Source organism: Haliotis cracherodii, unplaced genomic scaffold (genome assembly GCF_022045235.1).
Source record: "Haliotis cracherodii isolate W230 unplaced genomic scaffold, xgHalCrac1.p SCAF_6, whole genome shotgun sequence".
In the NCBI taxonomy this organism is placed as follows: domain Eukaryota; kingdom Metazoa; phylum Mollusca; class Gastropoda; order Lepetellida; family Haliotidae; genus Haliotis; species Haliotis cracherodii.
In genome coordinates this window covers 9,773,505-9,793,883 of record NW_027266319.1, presented here as the reverse complement: position 1 = coordinate 9,793,883, position 20,379 = coordinate 9,773,505, and the positions used below count along the sequence as shown (strand labels likewise).

The window sequence follows — 20,379 nt, the reverse complement described above, 5'->3', positions numbered from 1 at the left end:
CTAGACATGTAGCTAAAGTATGTCTAGACATGTATAGAGTGTGGCTAACGTATGTCTAGACATGTATAGAGTGTGGCTTAAGTATGACTAGACATGTATAGAGTGTGGCTAAAGTATGTCTAGACATGTATAGAGCGTGGCTAAAGTATGTCTAGACATGTAGCTAAAGTATGTCTAGACATGTAGCTAAAGTATGTCTAGACATGTAGCTAAAGTATGTCTAGACATGTAGCTAAAGTATGTCTAGACATGTAGCTAAAGTATGTCTACACATGTAGCTAAAGTATGTCTAGACATGTAGCTAAAGTATGTCTAGACATGTAGCTAAAGTATGTCTAGACATGTAGCTAAAGTATGTCTAGACATGTAGCTAAAGTATGTCTAGACATGTATAGAGTGTGGCTAAAGTATGTCTAGACATGTATAGAGTGTGGCTAAAGTATGACTAGACTTGTATAAAGTGTGGCTAAAGTATGTCTAGGCATGTATAGAGTGTGGCTAAAGTATGACTAGACATGTATAGAGTGTGGCTAAAGTATGTGTAGACATGTATAAGGTGTGGCTAAAGTATGACTAGACATGTATAGAGTGCGGCTAAAGTATGTGTAGACATGTATAAAGTGTGGCTAAAGTATGTCTAGACATTTATAGAGTGTGGCTAAAGTATGTCTAGACATGTATAAAGTGTGGCTAAAGTATGTCTAGACATGTTTAAAGTGTGGCTAAAGTATGTCTAGACATGTATAGAGTGTGGCTAAAGTATGTCTAGACATGTATAAAGTGTGGCTAAAGTATGTCTAGACATGTATAGAGTGTGGCTAAAGTATGTCTAGACATGTATAGAGTGTGGCTAAAGTATGTCTAGATATGTATAGAGTGTGGCTAAAGTATGTCTAGACATGTTTAAAGTGTGGCTAAAGTATGTCTAGACATGTATAGAGTGTGGCTAAAGTTTGACTAGACATTTATAAAGTGTGGCTAAAGTATGTCTAGACATGTATAGAGTGTGGCTAAAGTATGTCTAGACATGTATAGAGTGTGGCTAAAGTATGTCTAGACATGTATAAAGTGTGGCTTAAGTATGTCTAGACATGTTTAAAGTGTGGCTAAAGTATGTCTAGACATGTATAGAGTGTGGCTAAAGTATGTCTAGACATGTATAGAGTGTGGCTAAAGTATGTCTAGACATGTATAAAGTGTGGCTAAAGTAGACTAGACATGTATAGAGTGTGGCTAAAGTATGTCTTGAAATGTATACAGTGTGGCTAAAGTATGTCTAGACATATATAACGTGTGACTTAAGTATGGACAGACATGTATAGAGTGTGGCTAAAGTATGACCAGACATGTTTAAAGTGAGGCTTAAGTATGTCTAAACATGTATGAAGTGTGGCTAAAGTATGACCAGACATGTATAAAGTTTGTCTGATGTATGACTAGACATCCGATAATTAATACACCAAGAACAGGTAAGAATCACGTGTTCCTTCAAGAGATTGTTCGTTTCCGTTTCTGGGCATTCTGAGCTCAGACTATGTATATTGGGGATGTTTTCGTGATAGCTTACCAATCTAACTTTGTCAGGCGTATACTTTGGATTTTAGGGTCATATCGTATTGTGAAAGTCGCGGTATCGTAGATTACAAGCTTAATTTTACACTTTTACACTTACTTGTTATTATTCTTAGTTCGGGGGGCGTGCTTAGTGTTCATTGTTTGTCTAACTCCTCAGTAGGCAATATCTAGACAAACTGCTTGAAACCGTGTTCTTTTGGTTATGATCTGACCTATGGCATGACCCTGAGACCATGACCATGTTTGATCTGACCTTTGACACGACCTTGATGCCGTACCTTGTTTAATCTGACCTTTGACACGACCTTGATACCGTACCTTGTTTGATCTGACCTTTGACACGACTTTGATACCGTACCTTGTTTGATCTGACCTTTGACACGACCTTGATACCGTACCTTGTTTGATCTGACCTTTAACATGACCTTGATACGATGTTTCAGGGGCTTTCTTCATTCCTTTCTTCCTGACGGCGTTCCTGGCTGGCATCCCTATGTACTTCATGGAACTGGCCCTTGGGCAGTATTTCAGCGTTGGGGGACTGGGCATCTGGAAGATCAGTCCAATATTCAAAGGTGAGAAAATGTCTGTATCAATCATCTTGTCGCGACTGCATCAGTGGGCTGTATGGGTGAGCTTGTGACAGTATCAGTATGAAGTTGTCGTGACTGTATTGATGGACTTGACATGACTGTATTGATGGACTTGACATGACTGTATTGATGGACTTTACATGACTGTATGGATGGACTTGACATGACTGTATTGTTGGACTTGACATGACTGTATTGATGTACTTGCCATGACTGTATTGATGGACTTGACATGACTGTATTAATGAACTTGATATTACTGTATTGATGAACTTGATATGACTGTATTGGTGGACTTGACATGACTGTATTGATGGACTTGTCATGACTGTATTGATGAAATTGTCTTGACTGTATTGATAGACTTGACATGACTGTATTGATGAACTTGTCATGACTGTATTGATGGACTTGACATGACTGTTTTGATTGACTTGTCTTGACTGTATTGATGAACTTGACATGACTGTATTGATGAACTTGACATGACTGTATTGATGGACTTGACATGACTATATTGATGGACTTGATATGACTGTATTGATGGACTTGACATGACTGTATTGATGGACTTGACATGACTGTATTGATGGACTTGACATGACTGTATCAATGAACTTGATATGACTGTATTGATGAACTTGATATGACTGTATTGATGAACTTGTCTTGACTGTATTAATAGACTTGACATGACTGTATTGATGAACTTGTCATGACTGTATTGATGAACTTGTCATGACTGTATTGATGGACTTGACATGACTGTTTTGATGGACTTGACATGACTGTATTGATGGACTTGACATGACTGTATTGATGAACTTGACATGACTGTATTGATGGACTTGACATGACTGTATTGATGGACTTGATATGACTGCATTAATAGACTTGACATGACTGTATTGATGAACTTGTCATGACTGTATTGATGGACTTGACATGACTGTATTGATGGACTTGACATGACTGTTTTGATCGACTTGACATGACTGTATTGATGGACTTGACATGACTGTATTAATGAACTTGATATGACTGTTTTGGTGAACTTGATATGACTGTATTGGTGGACTTGACATGACTGTATTGATGGACTTGACATGACTGTATTGATGAACTTGTCTTGACTGTATTAATAGACTTGACATGACTGTATTGATGAACTTGTCATGAATGTATTGATGGACTTGACATGACTGTATTGATGGACTTGACATGACTGTATTAATGAACTTGATATGACTGTATTAATGAACTTGATATGACTGTATTGGTGGACTTGATATGACTGTATTGATGGACTTGACATGACTGTATTAATGAACTTGATATGACTGTATTGATGAACTTGATATGACTGTATTGGTGGACTTGATATGACTGTATTGATGGACTTGTCATGACTGTATTGATGAACTTGTCATGGCTGTATTGATGGACTTGACATGACTGTTTTGATTGACTTGTATTGACTGTATTGATGAACTTGTCGTGACTGTATTGATGAACTTGTCGTGTGTGTATTGATGAACTTGATATGACTGTATTCATAAACTAAACATGCTTTTATATTTACGGAATGAATGACCTCGTCATGACTGTATAGGTGACCTTGTTGTGACTGTATTGATGAACTGGGTCACTCACTCATACAAACACTGGGTCACTCACTCATCCAAACACTGGGTCACTCACTCATCCACTCACTCATTCACACATCCAAACACTGGGTCACTCACTCATCCAAACACTGGGTCACTCACTCATACAAACACTGGGTGACTCTCTCATCCACTCACTCACTCATCCAAACACTGGGTTATTCACTCACTCACTCACTCATCCAAACACTTGGTCACTCACTCATCTACTCACTGGGTCACTCACTCACCCACTCACTCATCCAAACACTGGGTCATTCACTCATCCACTCACACATCCAAACCTGTGCTCACTCAGTCATCCACTCACTCACTCATACAAACACTGGGTTATTCACTCACTCATCCAAACACTGGGTCACTCACTCATCCACTCACACATTCAAACCTATGGTCACTCACTCATTCACTCACTCACTCACTCATCCAAACACTGGGTTATTCACTCACTCATCCAAACACTGGGTCACTCACTCATCCACTCACTCATCCAAACACTTGGTCACTCACTCATGCACTCACTCATTCACACATCCAAACCTATGGTCACTCACTCACTCATCCACTCACTCATCCAAACACAGGGTCACTCACTTATTCACTCACTCACTCATCCAAACACAGGGTCACTCATCCATTCACGAGGCACACCCAACATTCGCGAACCCACTCCTCCACACTGTAACACGCCACGGACAAGTGACAAGACTGCGACTATGTTGCAGGTGTGGGTTACGCTGCTGCCGTGATGGCGGCGTGGCTGAACGCCTACTACATCGTCATCCTGTCGTGGGGGTTGTTCTACCTGTGCTGCTCCTTCACGTCCCAGCTCTACTGGTCTCACTGCGACAACTGGTGGAACACTGGCCAGTGCCTGTCCGAGTACGACTTCCACAAACTCCCGTTCAACTGCACGAACGAGACAACCTGGTTTGAGGTCAACATCACGTCGACTCTCAACTCCTCCACCGTCCTTAGCATGTACCCCGACTACAACTGCACACAGACGTACGACGCGAATCGTTTTAATTCGCCGGTCGAAGAATTCTGGTTGTAAGTATGTTGTCAAAGCCCCACTTTGTTGTACTCAGTTCGAGGTGTTGAAGATATAGATCTAATCGCGCTATCACATACTGATGAGTGAGTGAGTGAGTTGGGTTTAACGCCGCTTTTAACAGTATTCCAGTTATATCACGGCGTGTCAGCTTAATGTGGGAGGAAAGCCCGAAGTGATACAGGTCTCAGACGTTTACCACTTCGGTGAAACCCACGAGCACGGGTATGGTGCTGACAAACCTAGAAACATAATCGGGGCGAACCGGGATTCGAATCCACAATCATAGGTTTCTGGCGTGCCCAAGGGACGCAACTCTGCACAGCGAATCACGGCGCCTTAAACGACTGGGCCACCCGTGCCCCCACACATACTGATGAACTACAATATCAGCAATCACGTATTTATGCAGGTTCGTATACAGCCAAGGTTTATAAATCTATGTGTTCCTCAATGTGTTGTTGCTGTATGGCTCATAATATTTGAATCATACAAGACTCTGACAATGAAGGTATATCTGATCACTACGAAAGACACTTAACTTTTGTTAGTTACTACCGTCCACCCATCTCCAAATAATCCGACCCGTCAAGTTCTTCAGCAACCTATGCTTGCCGTAAAAGGCGACTAACGGGATCGGGTTACTTGGTTGATGCATGTAATCGTATCCGAATTGCGTGGATCGAAGCTCATGATGTCAATCACTGCATTGTCTGGCCAAGATTCGATTATTTACAGACCGCCGTCATATAGCTGGAATATTGCTGGGTGCGGCGTTAAACAACAAACAAACAGAAACAAAATAATCCATTTATACTGCTAAAATAGCTTTTATTCGCCCCCCTCTCTCTCACACACACACACACGCACGCACGCACGCACGCACGCACACACAGAGTATCTCCATTACACACAAATACAAACATAGAAACCACCCTGTATAAATTACCTACAGTGAATTTCCAGGGGAATATTCACATCTAGACACGTCTCGCATGTTAAACACAATCCTAATCATGTTCAGACCTAAAGATGTCAAAAGCATGTGACAAGGAACGTGTTTAAGTTATATTGCTTGAATATTGCTAAAACGGCGTAAACCCATATTCACTCACTCATTATAATTTTGATTATTATTGACATGTTCCAGTCGGTACGCCCTGCAGATTACAGATGGTATAGCGACACCCGGTCGGCTAAGATGGCAGCTGGCCCTCACGCTGCTGACAATGTGGATCCTCTGTTACTTCTGTATATGGAAAGGGGTCAAGTGGACAGGCAAGGTAGGCCAATAACATTCACATTGAGCATTCACTGCGGGACTTCAGTAGTACTTGCAGCCAATCAGATGTGTTCGACATCTTCACTGCGGACACATTTGATTGCTCAAACGGAGTTAATTTCCGCTGTTTTTTTCATTGGCTTGTTCTTTGGGGAGATCATTAAAGTTAATTACAATACGTGTGTGTGCCGTGGCCCTTCAGTAAACACTGATGGTAATAACAGTAAATCACATCGTGTAAATATTTCAGTTTGAATCAGGCAATAGAATTACGATTCACCATCAGTAATGATACTTAACTCGTTACCATTGTTTTCATCCAGCACAGCTGTAGTGTTCAGATACTGTGGCCACACACTCTACCATCCGCACACCCACCAGCCCAACCACCTACCTGACCACCTACACACTCTACCACCCGCACCCCCAACCACCCATCCGAACACCCATACATTTTACCATCCGCACACCCAACCACCCATCCAACCACCCCCACACTGTACCACCCGACCACCCAACCACCCATCCGAGCACCCACACACTCTACCACTATCACATCCAACCATCCACACACCCAACCACCCACCTGACTACCCACACACTCTACCACCCGACCACCCAACCACCCATCCGACCACCCACACACTCTACCACTATCACATCCAACCATCCACACACCCAACCACCCACAACCCAACCACCCACCTGACCACACACACACTCTACCACCCGCACACCAAAACACCCACCTGACCACCCACACTCGCGTCCATCCACCCAACCACCCACACACTCTACCGCCCACACACCATCCCACCCACCCGACCACCCACACACCAGACTGAGTGACGACGTCTGTTGTTACAGGTGGTGTACTTCACGGCGCTGTTTCCTTACGTCGTCTTGTTCAGCCTCCTCATCCGGGGACTCACCCTGCCAGGCGCCATGGATGGCATCCGGTTCTACATCGTCCCGGACATGGCGAGACTTAAGGAGTCGCAGGTAGGTCACCTTATTGCAGCAGCAGCAGCAGCATCACCACAGTCAGCAGCAGTAGTTGAAACAGAAGCGACAGAAGCAGTGTGTTGTTGAGTTCACGGACCATGAAAATGTACATCTTCCCGAGGCAAGAGAGTTAACTGACTATAGAAGTCCAGTTTTCCCCCTTGCTGAACTAGGCTGGTATTGTGGAGTTACATTTTGGCTGGACTAACGAGTCTATGCATAGTCCAATCAAAATAGCGCACCGAAATAGAAATCCGGTTCGTAAACTGTCGTGCAGATTTCGGTTGATTGCAGGATTTGCAAAGCATGTGCACCGCCAACTCGTTGTCAGCAGATATTTTCCAATTCTTTTCATGTTTTTAATCAAGGTGCTCACGTGATTTGATGCATTTCGCGATGTAAGACCCGTTTTATCACACTATAGATCTTGATTATCAATCAGATCGTCCTGACCGGGCGCCGCCATTTTGTGTGAAGCAAACGCAAGTGATACGAGAGGTGGAATCTGATTGGCTTAGAAGGGACAAAACGGTAATAGACACTGGTGGCGCTACGATCGAGCCCAGTAATTGCAGCCTAGTTCGGCAAGGGTGGAAACTGGACTTTTAAAGTCAGTTAACGCTCTTGCATCGGGAAGATGGAAAATGTATGAAGTTATCCGTACATAGAGAAAAGCCGAGTGCCGAGATAAATACAACGTGTCAGTGAGGGGTATAAACTGGGACAACACGTCAGGATCCGCAGAACGTAGGTTCGAATCCCGAATTTGCTGCGATTTCGATCTTTGGCTCTCACTCTACCGAAGGCATGAAACTAAAGTTGTGTTACACGTCATCTCGTGGTAATGCAGTTCGAGTAGCGTTGTTTCACTGTAGTGGCATCGACTGCCGTTAACAGTACCAGATACAGACTGAAGTATATGTAACCTCAAAAGTTTCATTTGGAAAACTAGCAACAGCAGTAGTAATAGCAGGAAGAGAAGTTTGTTTGTTTGTTGTTTAACGCCGCACTCAGCAATGTTCCAGCTGTATGACGGCGGTCTGTACATAATCGAGTCTGGACCAGACAATCCAGTGACTGACATCATGAGCAACGATCCACGCAACCAGCAACCAAGTCAGCGAGCCTGACCACCCGATCCCGTTAGTCGCCTCTTACGACAAGCATAGTCGCCTCTTATGGCAAGCATGGGTTGCTGAAGGCATCTTTTCTACCTGGATCTTCACGGTTTGGAGGAGAAGGAGAAGTCACCGAAGCATCACTAGGAGTACGACTTATTGTTTCAGGTGTGGATAGATGCGGCGTCCCAGATCCTGTTCTCCTATGGTCTGGGACTCGGCACCATGATAGCTCTCGGCAGCTACAACAGATTCCACAACAACGTGTACAAGTAAGTACAACAACGTGTACAAGTAAGTAAAACAACGTGTACAAGTAAGTACAACAATAAGTACAAGTAAATACAACAACGTGTACAAGTAAGTACAACAACAATAATAAGTACAAGAATGTATACAAGTAAGTACAACAATGTATACAAGTAAGTACAACATGTGGAACTCAGTACGTGTTCAAGTACAAGAGCACGTACAACTAAGTACAAGTAAGTAAACCGTGTACAAGTGCAACAACGTGTACAAGTTAGTTCAACAACGTGTACAAGTAAGTACAACAACGTGTACAAGTATGTACAACAACGTGTACAAGTATGTACAACAACATGTACAAATCAGTACAATGTGTTCAAGTAAGTACAAAGGCGTGTCTGCCTGCAAGGTGTTACCAGTAGCATAGGTCGAAGGTCATATCACACTCACGCGCTGTTTCTACCTTCCTCCTCAGGGATGCTGTCCTCATCTCCTGCCTCAACAGCTCCACTAGCGTCTTCGCCGGTTTCGTCATCTTCTCCGTCGTCGGGTTCATGGCGCATGAGCAGAAGAAACACGTCAGCAAAGTAGCCGCCGGAGGTAAAATGAGTGCTTTACATGAGTGCTACGACAAGCATGTGTTGCTGAATACCGATTCTCCCCCGGATCTAAAAATATTGACGATGATGCACATAATAATTATAAATAAAAGCGACAACAAACATTTCCATAATCATAATTATCCACAGTACAATTCCGACTATATGATTATCATGTGTTTATGAATCACTATCAAAAAGTGATGATACACACGCAAAGGCAAGTCAACTGTTCACCTGAAAAAAAACACGGCCAAGTTAGGGAATTGTATGGGACATATTTTTTTTCACTGGTTGCCCCAAATTTAGAGCCGGCTTCACTTGTCTCCCATAAAACTACAAAGTGTGTTTGTTGTGTAACGCCGCACTAAGCAATATTCCAGCTATATGGCGGCAGTCTGTAAATAATCGAGACCAGTCAATCCAGTGATTGATATCATGGGCATCGACACACGTAATTGGAAACGATGACATGCACCAACCAAGTCAGAGAGCCTGACCACCCGATCCCGTTTGTTGCCTCTAACGACAAACATGGGTTGTTGAAGAACTATTCTAACCCGGATCTTCACGGGGGCTACCACTACTAATAATACTGATTGTGCTTGTCCAGGTCCCGGTCTGGCGTTCCTTGCCTACCCGTCAGCAGTGACCCAGCTCCCCATCTCGCCACTCTGGTCCATCCTGTTCTTCTCCATGTTAATCATGCTGGGTATGGACAGTCAGGTGAGTTGACAAACGACGTATACTCCTCAGGGAGCTGAGAATGACATGAGGGTGCACACTGATCCATTGCATATTATTATTATTATTTATTTTTTGAGGCGGTGGGTTCGCTCGGCACGCCGAAAACCCGGGTTCGATTTTTCTTTACATGGGTACAATGTGTGAAGTTTGGTGTCCCCTGCCGTGATATTGCTGGAATATTGCTAAAGCGGCGTAAAACCATATTCACTCACCTATTATTATTATTATTATTATTATTATTATTATTATTATTATTATTATCATTACTATTATTATCGAGATACGCCAGAACGGGAGGTGTCATCTAGTCTTCTTTCTACCTAAACGAGAAGATCGACACCGGCAGATTTCCCGTACGACACTAAACATTCATATCGCCTTCACCGGTCCTTGGTATTGAATGAAAACAAATAGCAGACTACGTGAAGTTTCTTTGTGAAGTAAAATTAATATCAGCAGAACAGTTTATTGCCCAAAACAAACTTTGGAGGGTGTAGACATTTGTAACGAAGGATGCTGCGCATCCGCACTTATAACCGGATGTGGAACACTTTTGTACTACACTTTTGGGCACCAGTTTATTTCCGACCGAGAAGAAACTTTATCAAGTATTGATATATCCGTAATATCCTTAACTCATATTTCGTTTGTACAACATTTATTCCATATTTTGTACCAGCGTATACCATGAAAAGACATTCGTGACCAACTCGTGTTATTCCGGGACAAGCCGAATAGCGACTCGTGCCCCTCTCGTGGCCATTTTTGTGACCGGGTTCCGTCTTAGCGCAAACGGGCATACCTAAAACAATTGTCAACTCGTTGTGTAATGGTTCACATACATTTCCCCATATATTATATATGTTTCAGATGCAATTTAAAGCACATCGGGACATGCGGAATTCTACAGTATGACTGAACACATTTAACTGTGTCTTGGGTCTATTTTTATATGCAAGACGTATGTAAAATCAAAAATTGTTTCTGAGGGATTCTTTGACGAAGAACTTGAAATCATACGCGCAGTCTGATTGGTTTGTCGTATTTTCGCACATAACATTCATCGATAGGGGGACGAGTCTTCTTGTAGGTTACGGAAAGGGGCGAGTGGTGACGAATGCATGAAAAGATTCCAGTTTTTCGAGATAACCGAATAAACAAGCATTGCATCAAAGTATCTAGATTCCTCTCATTAAAATCAGATCTTAGTTCTCGCTATCGCTAAACAAAGATCTGAGGACATCCCATTAGGGGTCACGTCAGAACGACCTTTCATCCGACCAATCAGAGCGTCGCTTACCAGATCATGAAAGTGACAGTCGGAATGTTATTTCTCATCATGCAGCCTCAAAAACTTTAAAACGGGTTATTCCGAACGATAGTTACGGGCTTAACGACTGATTCTATACAATATAGACCATAACATTCGAGAATGTTCTTTTGTTCAGGTTTCAAATTTTTAAACGTGAATTTGTCAAAATATGTTTCGAAGCGTAGTGGCTAATTTGAAATTAGTGCCATAAAGCACGAGAAAGCTGCCATCTGATTGGCTAATGTCGACTTTTTGTCAGTAATTCCATTGGTCGGTCAGAGTTCGCGAAAGGTCGGTCTGACGTGACCCGTAGTAGGATGTCCTCAGATCTTTGTTTAGCGGCAGCGAGAACTAAGATCTGATTTTAATGAGATTGATTCCTCTATTGTGTTGAGCATGCATCAATCAAACGAACATCGGTCACAATCATACATTAACCCTAGCTGCTGTTTTCATGTTTCAGTTCTGTACTATGGAAGGATTCTTCACGGCTCTGATAGACGAGTTCCCCCACAAGCTCCGCAAACACCGAGAGCTGTTTATAGGCGCCGTGTGCTTTCTGTCGTATTTAATTGGACTTTCCATGGTGACGGAGGTTCGTTTGTATTACATGTTGATATGCCAATATTTCTTGACCCTATTAGAGACTTCCGCTCCTATCAGTTACACCGTGTTTGTTGCATCGTTCAGTTAAAATGTGTATCGTATTGACCCAAATGGGTGACCGTAAGGGGAGACAACTCTCGTTCGACCTGCTTATCGTGTGTCACTGTTCCAAAACGAAGTGGGACTCTACCACTTCATGGTTTGTCTGGTCCGAACTGGGATGACTAACTCCAAGCGGACCAGGCGGAATTAGAATCTTTAAAGAACATCTAATGAGCAGTTAAAGGTCAAATTGACAAACTTAGCACGTCTGATTTAAGCAATACAGGATCCTTGTGTCTATATTCTGAAGTGAATTTAACGTTGCCAGTCTAGCAGGCAATGTATCATACAGTATGTTATCCAAATGCTACCACTGTTGAAAAAATCACCTTGTCTGCCACACAAAAATAACATTGTTGCCAAAAAATCAGGTTCATAGTTTAAATAAAGTAATATTTGTTCTGAAAAATATTTATGAATAGATCACAGTGCATTCGCCTGTGCGTGCTCCTTACTTTAGTTAGTTGATAGTGATTGACTTCTTCAGACAACCCTGTACTACACTGACGAGCAAAAGAAACTACCAAAATCAATATTATCATAATTTGGATTCGAACACGAAACAAAGTTCCCAAATTATGTAAAATCAATCGTAGAAATACAACAGACACACGTATGCAACTGCAAAATCTTGGTTTGGTTCACTTTGAACAATGACTTTATTCAGGCCAATATTGGAAGTGCACGTGCAGTTTGATCACAGGATATAGGTCTACTGAACAGATATTCGTCAATGAATAAAGAGTCCAGAAACTAACAGTATAAATGTCAGGTGTACCGGCAGAACAGAAAGGGCCATTGAAGGCTTCAGTTGGGAGCCAGACATGACACGGCCGCTGGACACTTTGGTTGCCGGGGTGACTCAATCACCAGCGTGTTGTCACGATACGAACACACAGGTGGACATTGGGCAGACCCGGACAGGCAGGACACGTGTCATCACACCCAACGAAGATCGTTATTTGGGTTAGCTGCCCTAGGGCATTTCAGTCGCTTCTCTGTATCCAGACGACTACACTGGCCTACATGCCTTTCCGCGGGACCACGTTGACGCAAAGATTCGTACCAGTATTGGTAGAGAGTCATGTTTTCTTATGAGAGCAGGTTCCAGCTCTTCGGAGTAGATGCTAGAGCTCTTCGGGAAGAACGCACGACTCTTTGACATGACAACGCAAATATATACCTCAACGCCAGAGAATACCCAGCCTCGATTATCTGCCCCCAACCGATTCCATTGTGCGTAAAGGCAAAATAATGGTGAAAATTATATAAACGGATCACTGAAAATCAGTGATGAAACCAGGTTTTCGCGAAAAGAGTAAGGGTGTCCTGCCCTTCCGGTAGACCACACACACCACGCATCGTCCCTCATTTTCTAGAGGTCAATAACATTTTTCCATGGTCTTCTCAAGTGAACAGCTGTGGAACCACCTTTATCGCCAGATTAGAACACGACTTAACACTCGTATTGACACACATGACATTAATACAGGCACTCCGGGAAGAATGGCGCCGAATGACGTAATGCACCATCGAGCGAAGTCTCGAAGTTGTCGTGTGCCGGCGCGTTTTGATTAAATCGCGCCTTGTGGCTGCCATTGTAAAGTACAGACAGTCAATCACTGTTGTGTCGAAGTTGAAGGGACCTACGTAAATACTTCGAGTTATCCAAGGTACGACACAACCGAAAATAACAAATAAAGGAGATGCAGGGGCCATGCTTTTTTACTTCGGGACATCCGTAAGTTCGACACAACGGTGTTTGACTGTTTGACTGTGTTATCTGTTTGCTAATATCACTATTTCAAACCTACATTTGGAATAACGTCTCGTCTTTTTTTTTGTCAAGTCTGACATATATAAATTAAGTTCGGTGTAGTTTCTTTTGCTCGGCAGTGTTTATTAACATCACTAGTTTTTACTATGTGTCTGTTTCAGGGTGGGATGTACGTGTTTACTATATTCGATACCTACGCTGCCAGCGGGATGGGCCTGCTCATCCTGATATTCTTCGAGTGTATAGCCGTGTCGTGGGCCTACGGTATAGTATACTGTCTTCAGAATGTCAACACTTCATAGGGGCGGTGGGATAGCATAGCGGTTAAGTGTTAAATTCACTCGGGTTCGATTCCCGACATGGGTACAATGTGTGAAGCCCATTTCTGGTGTCTCCCGTCGTGATATTGCTGGAATATTGCTAAGCGGCGCACAATCAGACTCATTCACTTAAGAGTCTATAGGGGGCGATCGGCGATCTTATTTTTGTTCAGGACAATTTATATTTGTTTCATCAGGATTGGATGCTTACTGCGTGTGTCAATGGTTGTCTTTCAGGTATAAACAACTTCTACGAGAACCTGAGGGAGATGCTGGGATTCTACCCCAGCGTGTTTTGGAAGGTGGCCTGGTGTGTCACCACTCCCGCCATTACGCTGGTGAGTCTTCCCCCTACCCCGCCATTACGCTGGTTAGCCCCCCCCCCCCCCCCCCCCTTCCCGCCGTTACGTTGGTGAGTCGCTCCCACCGTCACCCGCCACCATCACATGTGTGTGTTGAACATCTCCTCTCTCCACCTCCGGCCTAAATAAACCCCATCCCCGCTCCCAGGTTCACGGGTTACATTGATGAGTTCTTCCCAGTTGATTTAACTCCCCTTGTCAAAAGAACCCGCTAAGTTCCTAGGCTCAGTTTCGCAAAATGGTCTTAGTGCTAAGGATATCGTACACCCATACTTCAGCAAAGACTTACGATCGCATTGAGATCGCCCCGCACTAATCTCCTGTCTGGCGTTTCCAAGCCGGCAAACAAGGGAGAATGGCGCCGAATATCAAATGATTAAGAAAACCTTACACTATCAACATTAGCCTTACGTTTTGCCAATCTTCTTTAACACGAAGTATACCCTATAACATAAACACTCTTTCCTTTTCAGGGTGTGACAATATTTACCATGTCATCCTTTAAGCCAGTGAAGTACATTGAGTACGAATTCCCCACATGGGCACATGCTGTGGGATGCCTGTTGGCGCTGTCATCTATAGGAATAATCCCCATATACGCCGTATACAAGATCATCGTCACCCCTGGGCCCTTGCGGCAGGTCAGTACAACGACCTATACTGAACAAATCAAAATTAGGGATCATGAATATTTTGGAGGATATGTTTTAGTTGTATAGACTGGGCGCACAATTTCATAAATGAAATACTCGGAGAGATCTTCTTATGGGCATTGCGCCTGTTGACCAATCCATTTTTAATAAAATATAATTGATTAAACCCTAAAATTTCATAAAATATCACAAAAAATGTTCCTGATCCGAAATTTGTTTGTTCAGGATATATATATATATGCATAATGCATTCATATAACCCGTGAAGATTCCGGGATAGAATAGGTCTTCAGCAACCCATACTTGCCGTAAAAGGTGACTATGCTTGTCGTAAAAGGCGACTAACGGGATCGGGTGGTCAGGCTCGCTGACTTGGTTGGTGCATGTCATCGATCCTAATTGCGTTGATCGATGCTCATGATATTAATCACTGGATTGTCTGGTCCAGACTCGATAATTTACAGACCGCCGCCATATAGCTGGAATATTGCTGAGTGCGGCGTTAAACAACAAACCAACCAACCAAAGCATTCATATAATTTAGTAGCACTGGTGGTCAAGTTACCTAAAGAGATGGACTTCATTGTGCAGAGTTTCGTCCCTTGACCGTGTCGGGATCCGCTGATCGTTGGTCCAAATCAAGACTCGGACTGTTTATGGGGACATAACACGGCGAATAATTTTAACTGTTGATCTTTTCAATAACAGAAATGAAAAGACTTTAATGTCTATTCGTGAATATCTGGGTTTAACATGTATCGATTACAGCCAGAAAATGACTTCTGACTCAAATGTTTCAGCGTCTGAAGCAGCTGTTTCGCCCCGGAATCACCTCGACGCGCCCCGATGCCCCACCCCCGTACTCATCAATCCCGCTGGGGACAACCGACGGCGTCGCTCGTCTTTGATGAATGGCTAGTATAGTGAACACTGCATTGATGACGATGACATTACGTCATAGGTCACGTGTCTGTATCCACCAATCATGTGTCGTCTGATAGAGTCCGATCAGACATGTTCAGTGTTGAGAGTCGCTTTATTGCCCGACTGGTCTTTTAAAGTTCTGAAAGTGATGGGTCCCAGCACGCTATTGGGGTATATACGAAAGGACTCACGGTTGTGTCAAAACGTCCCTGGACAGTGGATATGCACGAAAAACGAAGACAGACGTCAAGAGATGCAGTGTCATGCCATGTCGCCCTGTTGTCAACAAGCGTCAGGATTCATGTAGTTGTGGAAATGGACGAAACCGAGTCATTTCTTTCTTTTAAATGCTTTACGTAGAGGAAGAAGATACTATTTCTGCCCACACCGGGAAACATGGTGACGTTTTGTCAAGGTCACTTGGAACACCAGTAACGAAGCCTGCGATTGGTCAATCTCTAGATTCATGTAGAAACCTATCAGTGTCACTGTTGTGATTTTGTTGACAGTGAACGACTAGCGTACATACATTATTAGCTAAATGAAACCATTTGATTAGATTTTGAAACCTGTATTCTTACTAGAACGCAGTGCAGAGCTCTTGACACCAAAGTTGAAAATGACGTCTTTCAATTTAATGTAGAAACTCACATTTTGAGTTTTGGTTCAAGTGACTGTGGATGGTTGTGTTTGTGAAGGTTGGACAGACGGGTGTGTATTTATATATTCCCTACACAGAAAGGATTCTTTCTACTGACATAGCGATACAAGGCGTCAGACGCTTCCGGGCTGTCCAACACGGACCCATGTTGCCGGAAGCAGGCATCATTGTATATAGTAGCACAGTTCATGTTTTACACGTCTTGGCTGTTTGTTCACATTTCGAAGATTTTTTTACAATTCCGTTGAGTACTTTTATACCTTTTATCGCCTCGTGGTGGTTTTCTCGTTAACTACGAAATATTCCAGTTTTCTATGACAAGTCGTCATTCACCATTGTCAGCGTGATATTGAGTATTATCAACATATTGTTACAGTTAGCCAATAGAAGGCTTTGGAAATGTGGTTGTGATTACGCAAAGTGCCCTGTATAGTACGATAGTAATGGATTTCAAAATTATCGACATCGATTTAATTTATATTTGGATGTCACATGTTCAAAACCCTTGTATGGGTTTTTGTCGGTTGGGTTTTTCCGCACATGAATGAACTATATATGATATCAGATGCCAGTTAGTGGCCGTGAGTGGATGTTAGTTTCTGAGTAGTGCGGTGCTGCCACCACCACGGTTGGTATTACGATGCACGTAGTCAGTGTGAACTGTTTGTACTCAATGTACATTGATGATGTATATATTCCTGACCTTATATATGAATGTTCTTTGTCGTTTTCTCGGTTTTTTTAATTGTATGAAAGTTGTTATGAAAATCTTTATTCACCTTTCATGAATCCTTTAGATGTTCGGAAAAAATATACAAACATAATAATGATAATAATAATAATAATAATAATGATAATACAACCCTCTTTGCTGCATTTTCTAGTTTAATCTGTAAATAATAATGATAAAAATAATAATAATAATAATAATAATAATAATAATACATCCATAAAACAGTGTGTTCATGAATGCTTGTAAATGCTTAATAATGAGTTCGGAAATGGTAACGAAACAGAAAGTTGTACAAAGATACCGGGCGTTTTATTACAAACATAACACCTGTCCTTACAAAACGGGACTGGGGGGAAGCCTTGTGGTCAAAGCGTTCGCTTGTCACGCCGAAGGCCCGGGTTCGATTTCCCGACGTTAAACTATACCCACTTACTACTTACTAAACATGCAATAATATCTCAGCTGTACTAACGGTTTATATATATCGTGGTATAAATCATGCATATTAAAGTGGAATACATTTTCAACCTAACTAAACAACACGGACGGTGAAAATAATGGCATCTGTAACCTGTGAACGAGAACGTCCACTCAGAGCTAAACATACTATACACTTGATATGATTTAATTGTTACCAATTCCTTGGTACTTTGAAACATTCTGCTCCCCACACTAAAGGGACGCCTCATCCTGGACACGAGGTTGCTGCATGGTTGTGAAGTAAGTTCATTGATATTTGGTAAGAAAACATTTATACGCCTGGAGAATATTTTCAAGATTTTGCCCTGGCATTTTTTTCTTTGAAATGGTTTTCTGTTTGGTGATAAGTAATCTATTCTGAAACATGGGAAAAATGTCCGTGCAGGCCGCTCTAAGAGTGGTACTATCCGTTGACCGTCACTGAACGCCGTTCTACCACATGGCGTTGTCTAGTGGAGTAGCGATACAAGTAATTGATGTAGTTCGCCGGAAGCGCCTCACCACATGCGTGATAACAATATGCGCGAGGTATACCAAGCACTTGCCTTGGTTTTATGACATGACAACAGTTTTGTGTTACATCGTGTATCATGATTGTAGTTTATCAAGTCGGGAGGAGGTCGTGTAACTTGGAGAAAGACATCAGTGTCATGTCACGTGACAGAAATAATTCCAACATCGAGTAGGTTTTTGAAAACCGTTTTGATAGACTAATTCCATGTTGGTATTCCAGAGTGTGGTTGGGCTGAACGTGACATCGCAGCTCGCGATGTGGTTCATATTTTCAACAGCTGACTTGGCTATTACCAGGTCGTCGTGATAGAGATGGAACTTAAGCTGTGGTGTAAAACAACATTCATTCACTCACTCGGTGGATTAAATCGTCATTTTCAGGGTGGCTCTGATTTGTTGCCAAATAATACTGTCAAGATATGAATTATCAATATTTTAGGCCACAACAAGATGAGTATTTGTTCGTCGGTGGTAATTTTATTTTCAAAATTAAATGACATTTCCTCTCACGAAACATACTCTCCCTACCAAGGTTTAAGAAAGGAGTTAAAACACAATATTTGATAAGTAGTTCATTGTTAGATAAAATAAGTGTACAATACACACGTGTATTGGTTGAGACATTCGGTATTAGAATCTGACTTCCGACCAATACTTTTGACGAGCAAGTACTCAACGTGTAGTGAGTCTCACCATCTACCTGTTTTGCACTGATGTTTTGAAACTGTTCCTAGACTACACGGTAGCGTCTTGACGTTCAGTGTTGTGATATACATATTTAGACAATACATGTAGCAGGATGTTAGGTTTTAATTCCCAACATCTGGGACGTAGAATTTAAACATTCGTAATAAAGTATTCAAAATTCAAACCCTTTCTTTTGTCATGAATACACATGTGCCTCGTTATGCCACATGATTTCACCTTCAAAGGAAGTCATTGCGATTGTGTTCATTTGTTAATTTTGGAGTTGACTGAACTTCTTGGAAGAAAATATACCACTTACCTTCAAGGAACTGGAAATAGAAGAACGGTTTACTCAACCGTTGGCTACACTATGTCGATGGAGGAGGTATCCATCTTGGATAGGAACTCGTCTGCTTAAATATATTCAGTCAATGAAAAATATTTTGAACAAATTATCCAATATAGGAAACTCTCACCATTAAATATACCACGCCAGTAACATACATACAGAAGCACTATAACATATATGTATCATCACAAATACAGAAGCATGATAACATGTCAACAGAATCATGACATACATGTATATTATGAAGCAAGATAACATATATATACACAGAAACTTGATAACATATATATATATAGAAGCATTATAACATCTATATACAGAAGCATGATAACATATAAACATGATGACATATCTATATACAGAAGCATGATATATATAGAAACATGATAACAAAAATGTAGAAGCATGATAACATACCTAAATACAGAGGCATGATAACATACGTAGAGACCGATAATAACATATATACAGTTACGTGATAACATATCTATATACAGAAACCTTATAACATATATACTGAAACATGAATAACAAAAATGTAGAAGCATGATAACATACCTAAATACAGAGGCATGATAACATACGTAGAGACGGATAATAACATATATACAGTTACATGATAACATATCTATATACAGAAACATGATAACATATATACAGAAACATGATAACATATATACAGAAGCATGATAACATATATATATATAGAAACATAACAAAAATGTAGACATTTTGACAACATACCTTGATACAGAGGCCTGATAAGATACGTCGAGACGGATAACATACATAAAGAATGACTGCGTATCGGCTTCAACTTCATTATAGCAAGTCTGAAGCTTAGCTAGTAGGTGCCGCCACCATGCGAGACAAGAGTAATGTTAACTTCTTTCAGTGGCATTTAGAAGTTGGTGTGATGAAGTAAGACAAGTTCTATGGATGAGCAACTTCTATATTACAATTAGTGCGAAGTTTCGGTGTAGATCCTAACACCTTTATCAAGCAAGTGAT

The 20,379-nt window shown here is 41.8% G+C and overlaps 1 protein-coding gene across 1 annotated transcript in view; it reads left to right on the top strand.

The window, feature by feature from the left end:
• Positions 1–19,154, top strand: part of LOC139445502 (sodium- and chloride-dependent GABA transporter 1-like) — a 46,369-nt gene extending 27,215 nt beyond the window's left edge. The window contains exons 2-13 of the mRNA XM_071226644.1: positions 2,019–2,150; positions 4,561–4,888; positions 6,040–6,172; positions 7,039–7,173; positions 8,463–8,566; positions 9,019–9,143; positions 9,756–9,868; positions 11,665–11,796; positions 13,848–13,950; positions 14,244–14,344; positions 14,842–15,009; positions 15,822–19,154. Of these exons, the coding sequence (XP_071082745.1) occupies positions 2,019–2,150; positions 4,561–4,888; positions 6,040–6,172; positions 7,039–7,173; positions 8,463–8,566; positions 9,019–9,143; positions 9,756–9,868; positions 11,665–11,796; positions 13,848–13,950; positions 14,244–14,344; positions 14,842–15,009; positions 15,822–15,929 (1,682 nt within the window). The 3' untranslated portion in view covers positions 15,930–19,154. The remainder of the gene's footprint in view (positions 1–2,018; positions 2,151–4,560; positions 4,889–6,039; positions 6,173–7,038; positions 7,174–8,462; positions 8,567–9,018; positions 9,144–9,755; positions 9,869–11,664; positions 11,797–13,847; positions 13,951–14,243; positions 14,345–14,841; positions 15,010–15,821) is intronic.
• Positions 19,155–20,379: the final 1,225 nt, after the last annotated feature.